Source organism: Castanea sativa, chromosome 2, assembly GCF_040712315.1.
Source record: "Castanea sativa cultivar Marrone di Chiusa Pesio chromosome 2, ASM4071231v1".
NCBI classification, from domain to species: Eukaryota; Viridiplantae; Streptophyta; class Magnoliopsida; order Fagales; family Fagaceae; genus Castanea; species Castanea sativa.
Window position 1 is genome coordinate 16,926,033 of NC_134014.1, and position 6,074 is coordinate 16,932,106.

Consider the following 6,074-nt stretch of genomic DNA (forward strand, 5'->3'; position numbering starts at 1 on the left):
GCCAACTAGCGAAAAAGGCTGACGTGGCTGACAGAGCGAATAAAAAAATAATATAAAATGCCATGTCAGCATCTAATTTTCTTTTTTTAAATAATTTATCAATTTTAACTAAATAAAAAAGAAAAAATAGAATTAAAACAATAAATTCATTAATTTGGATCTAATTCATCTGAACAAGAACACAGTAAACATCAACACAAGAACTTAAGAACACAATCCCAGAACCAAACACAAACTCAAATTTAAAAACACAAAGAACACATCGACAAACATTAACTATTTACTCTCAAAACACTTACAAAGCCAACAACATAATTACTTTTTGACCCACAAGAGTTTGCTCTTGAACTTCCTCTCTTGCTTCCAGTCTAAACTCTTCCTCAAAACACTCCTGCCTCTCTCTCCTCCACGAAGTCGTCTGGCTCCCAACCCCATCAACTCCTTCTTCTTCAGATGGGCCTTGGCGGTGGTCCTTGTCGAGAAATGTTGTGTCTTGCGACTTCCGACAACTCTCTCCGTCGAACACCTCCGATTTGCTCAATGGCTCGTGGGTCGACGTCGCCGGTGACTCCCAAGCTCGATTCGTCGCTCTCGCTCGATTCGTCGCCTGTGGCACATGCTTCACTTCACCAATGGCTGGATCAGTGCAAACTTTTCTAAGGAGGAGATTCTGATTTTCTGGATCGGTGTAAGCTTTTCGAATCGGTGGGTTTGGAGGTTTTAGATTGGTGGGTTTAGAGGTTTCGGATCGGTGGTTTGAGTTGAGTTTCAGATTGGTGCCAGAAATTTTGGGTTTAGAGTTTAGTGTTTTTGTGTTTGGAGGTCAACAATTCTGGGTTTGAGTTTTGTGTTTGATGCTTTGGTGGTGTGGAGGTTTGATTTTTCGGATTTGTTCTTGTTTAATTATGTGTTGATGTGGATCCAATGCTAATTTTTTGGGTTTTAAATTTTTTGGGTTTGTCTTCTTGTTCAAATGTTTAATGTGTTCATGTTTAATATGATGTGGATTTTATTTTTTTGTGTTTGATTTCTGGGTTTGTATGATTTTTTTTGGGTTTGTGCTCTTGTGCGTTCTTGATGGGTTTGTATATGATTTTCTGGATTTGACTTCTCTATTTTTTCTCGTTCTCAATGTTTTGAGTTTTTGCTTGGTTCTGGGCTTATTTTCTTACGTTGGTGTTTAATGTGTTTTTGTCAGGATGAATTAGATCTAAATGGATGAATTTATTGTTTTTAATTCTATTTTTTTCTTTTTTTATTTAGTTAAAATTGATAAATTATTTTAAAAAGAAAATTAGATGCTGACATGGCATTTTATATTATTTTTTATTCGCTCCGTCAGCAACGTCAGCCTTTTCCGTTAGTTGGCTGACAGAAAGGACTAAAATGAGACGCGCTAATTGGTTTAGAGAATAAAAGTGGTAAAAATAAAATGTAAGGACTAAAATGGAAAAACGCCAAAAATGTAGGGACTAAAAGTGCATTTACGCCTAAAAAATATTAAAACATCTACAAAATAGAATCAAAAATATTAAAACGTGTGCATGAAATCTATAATATCCTTCACCAAACTTGAAAACATAAATATTGGAAGATCAATCATAATCTGAGTCATTATTTTCCTTCTGAGAGACATCTGAGTCATTTTCCTCCTCAGAGTCATCTTCTGTGTTTTCATCCTCATTTTGATTTTCTCCTCCGGCATTGGTCTACAATATTTCGGTTAAACTAAATATGTATAAAAAAATTATTACTGTGCAAATTATATTTACAATATATAATAAAGATATTGAAACATATTAATTTAACAACATCAACAACAATCCCCACAATGAATAACAATGGTATTATCAACATCAAAGAATATAGGATCCTTACTAACAAAAACCTTGTAATTCTCTTGTGAATGAGAACTTCAAAGAATAAATTTGCCACCAATAATGACATTAATAACATTTTCATAACAAACACTACAAATCATGTACTTTGTATGGATAGGTAAAGGGATAATAATTTAAATCATATATTTTTAATCTAAATTTAGCTATCCTAATAATTGAAATCTATAATGAGCAACTTTACAACTTATTTCAACAACCTCAAGAAAATAGCAAAAAATATTAATGTTGATTATACTAAAAAATATATAAATATACCTGTGTAGTAGGTTCTTGCATAGAATTAAAGCCCATCTACTCTTGTGCATCTCATCATCTTCTTCATTTGCTTCGGCCACATGTGTATTGAATCTTTGAACCCCTTCTTCTTGATAAGGCTCTTCTTCATTTGCGGGCATGTCATAAAGATTTCTTGGCTTGGTCTTAATCACAACACTTCATGGTAGATCTTTTATACAATTTACATAGTAAACTTGTACTGCTTGACACGCTAACACAAATGGCTCTTGTGTGTTTAGCTTACGTGTTCTATTAATACTAGTGATCCCATGACGATCTAGCTTATAACCAATTCCTTCTCGAGCTACATCATACCAATCACATTCAAACAAAACAATAGAATTCCCCTTTGTGTAACGGAGTTCGATGATGTCTGTTATCAATCCATAATAAGACATATTTTCATATTCTCCTCACACCATAACACCACTATTTTGTGTGTTTTTTACCATCATCGCGTTGTTTAGTATGGAACCTAAACCCATTGACATTGTAACAAGGGTAGTGTGTAGCTCGTTTATTTGGACCCCAAGCCAATGATTGCATATGCTCGTCAACTTGCTCATTTCCATCATTATAAAGTTTTGTGATCTACAAAGATATATAAATAATGTAAGACTCATGCTTAAGTAATTAATTTTTTTTTGAAAAAATGGATGAACCAATGTGATTGTACCCTTTCTTTGAACGAACAAATGAACTCATGTCTATGCATCTCGTCAACATTGACACTCAAGTCTACAAGGATGTTCCCATGTTCTCTACATATAAGATATCATAATAGTCAATCTTCAAAGTTTATACAAGAATATTAAAGAGTTGATGTACAAGAAGAAGTCTTACTGAACAAGGGGCTTGATCTCATCACAATTTTGTAGGACATAAAGCGATGCTGCATAGTAATCAGTATTGTTTAACTCTCGTACTACACTTTTCCTAGAAGGGTGGCCTCTCCTAGAGAATATGGGTAATCGAGGGGTATTATCACATGTTGTTGGACATCGATCATCATTTCGCTCAGGTCGATTAAATATTGTTTCGATCCCAATTAGATATCGTGAGCAAAATGTTAGACATTCATCTACCATATACCTTTCTACAATGGACCCTTCTGGGTGTGCCTTGTTACAAACTTAACCCTTGAGCTTACACAAATACCTATTGATGCATCAAATTAATATGAGTAATTAAAAAAAAAACTATATTGTAAATAATATCTCATTTTACCTTTCACTTATCAAAAAAAAATTCATTTTACTTTTCAATTAGATACATCCATCAATATTGTATTGGATCGGCAACTTTAGCTTTCCAAGGTAGATGAATTGGCAATTGTACCATTACATCAAAGAAAGTAGGTGGAAAAAATCTCTCTAACCTACAAAGAATTATAGGAATTGTGTGCTCCATATGCTCCAAGTCCTCCTTGTAAAACTTTAGAGCATAATTCTTTTAAAAAATTGCTAAGCTCAATCAAAGCATCAGATACCTTTTTAGGTAATAATTCATGCACTACAAGAGGGAGTAATCTCTCCAAGAACACATGAAAATCATGAGTTTTCATACCAAAAATCTTCTATTCCCCTACATTCACACACCAAGACAAATTTGCAAAGTAACCATCCAGAATCTTTACATTTTGCAACCACTAAAACACAACCTTTTTCTCATCTTTTGAGAGTGTATAACAAGCACGAGGAAAAGCAGTCTTCCCATCTTCAGGATGAAGTTCCTTCCATATACTCATCATTTTTAGATTGAGCCTAGCATTTAAGGAATCTTTACTTTTCTTATCAATATCTAATATTGTCCCCATCACACTGTCACATATATTTTTCTCAATGTGCATCGCATCTACATTATGACACAACAATAATGTTCTCCAATACGGCAAATCAAAGAAAATACTAGGCCAAAATGGTCAAATGCCCTTTTCGCGCAAAAAAAAAAGCATTATGCCCCATTTTCCAAACTAATTAGGGAAATACCCCTATTTTGAAACTCGATTTTCTCAAAATCGAGTTAAGCCCTATAGCGACGTTTTAAGGAGCCTATAGCAGCGTTTTGAAACTCGAGCTTCATGAAATTGAGTTATAGGTTAATAAAAAAGAAAAACTTGCATGGAACTCGAGTTCATGGAGCTCGAGTTACAAAACGCCGCTATAGGTCCTTAAAACATCGCTATAGGGCTCCAGAATTTTTTTTTTAACTCGATTTTGAGAAAATCGAGTTTCAAAAGAGGGGTATTTCCCTAATTAGTATGGGAAAGGGGGCATTTGCCCATTTGTTTTGCGCGAAATGGGCATTTGCCCATTTTCGCCGAAAATACTATGCTTCTTCCAATTGTGGCTCTTTCCACGCCCAGGTAACCTTTTCCTTTTAACGGCCTTGCCTAGTGTTACTGGTGGCAAAGTATCAAGTTGATTCAGCACATCATCACCAAATAATCGTTTTGGTGCCCCTTTTCTCTCTCTCTTACCATCAAATTGTGCTTTTTGCGATCGCCATTTATGGTCAGGAGGAAGAAATCGACGATGACCCATATAGCACATTTTGCTACCATGCTTTAACCTACGATGAGAAGTCTCACTACCACAACAAGGGCATGCAAGATTCCCTTGTGTACTCCAACCCGAGGTATAAGCATACACAGGAAAGTCATTGATAGTCCACATTAATGCAACTCTCATTTGAAAGTTTTCCTGTGTTAAAGCATCATAGGTTTCAGCACCATTTTCCCATAATTCTTTTAACTCATCAATTAATGGCCTTAAAAATACATCGATATCATTGCCAGGACCCTTTTGGCCCGGAATAAGTAGAGACATGAATAGGTAAGGCTCTTTCATACACATCCACGGGGGAATGTTGTAAGGGAATACGTCAACAGGCCAACAACTATAGCTAATACTCATGTCTCCAAAAGGATTAAAGCCATTGGTAGCTAACTCAAGCCTTACATTTCGAGGATCCGAAGAAAAGGACTCATGAGTTTGATCAAATGATTTCCAAGCCTCAGCGTCTGTAGGATGCCTTAGTACTTCATCATTAGACCAATTCTCATGATGCCATCTCATGTCTGGAGCTATTTTTAACGACATAAATAATCTTTGTAGCCTTGGCATAAGAGGAAAATATCGCAATACCTTCCATGGGACTTTTTTAGCATCCATGTTACCACCCTTGCTATTCCACTTCCATCTTGAGATCTGACAAACTAAGCACTTAACTGCTTCCGAATGCTCCTTGTAATATAGCATACAATCATTTTTGCATGCATCGATCTTTCAGAGTTTAGACCAAGATCACTCAATCTTCTTTGCCCCATAGTGGGATATGGGCAATTTTTCGCACATTGGAAATGCATCCTTTAGGAGCTCCAGTAAAATTGTGAATGAGTTGTTGCTCCATGAATTCTTGCACTTTATGTGCATTAATTTGACAATAAAAGACAAATTGGAATACTTTTTACATCCCAAATAAAGTGGTTGGTCTGCCTCCTTAACCAATCTATAAAACTCCTTTGCTTCTTCATTTGGATCTTGCGATTCACTCCCCCTTGTTTCCTCAACATCTCTCATATGAGGATAAGCATCCCTTATCATATTATGGATATCATCAATATTTTGTTCATCATCACTACTATTATCCTCATCCTCATCACTACCTTCCTCGTCCTCATTACTATTTCCCTCTCCATGCAGATGCCATCTAGTATAATCACACCTCATCCCTTTCCATAAGAGGTCTCTTGTAACCTCAACTCGTGTTCGTCTATATCTATTGTTACAATCATTACGAGGACATTTTATCTTCATATCTTTATCTTTGATACGTTGAAATGCATAATCAACAAACTCTATTACTCCATTAATATATTCCTCACACGACCTACTA

The 6,074-nt window shown here is 35.5% G+C and overlaps 1 protein-coding gene across 1 annotated transcript; it reads right to left on the bottom strand.

Annotated features, from left to right (window-relative positions):
• Positions 1 to 160: 160 nt before the first annotated feature.
• Positions 161 to 5,350, bottom strand: LOC142624962 (uncharacterized). The gene is made up of 8 exons (XM_075798682.1): positions 4,507 to 5,350; positions 3,838 to 4,031; positions 3,021 to 3,298; positions 2,854 to 2,938; positions 2,627 to 2,768; positions 2,422 to 2,481; positions 320 to 636; positions 161 to 169 (listed from the first exon to the last, which is right to left on the bottom strand). Exons 1-8 carry the CDS (start codon positions 5,348 to 5,350, stop codon positions 161 to 163), a joined length of 1,929 nt encoding a protein of 642 aa, XP_075654797.1.
• Between the last annotated feature and the right edge of the window lie 724 nt (positions 5,351 to 6,074).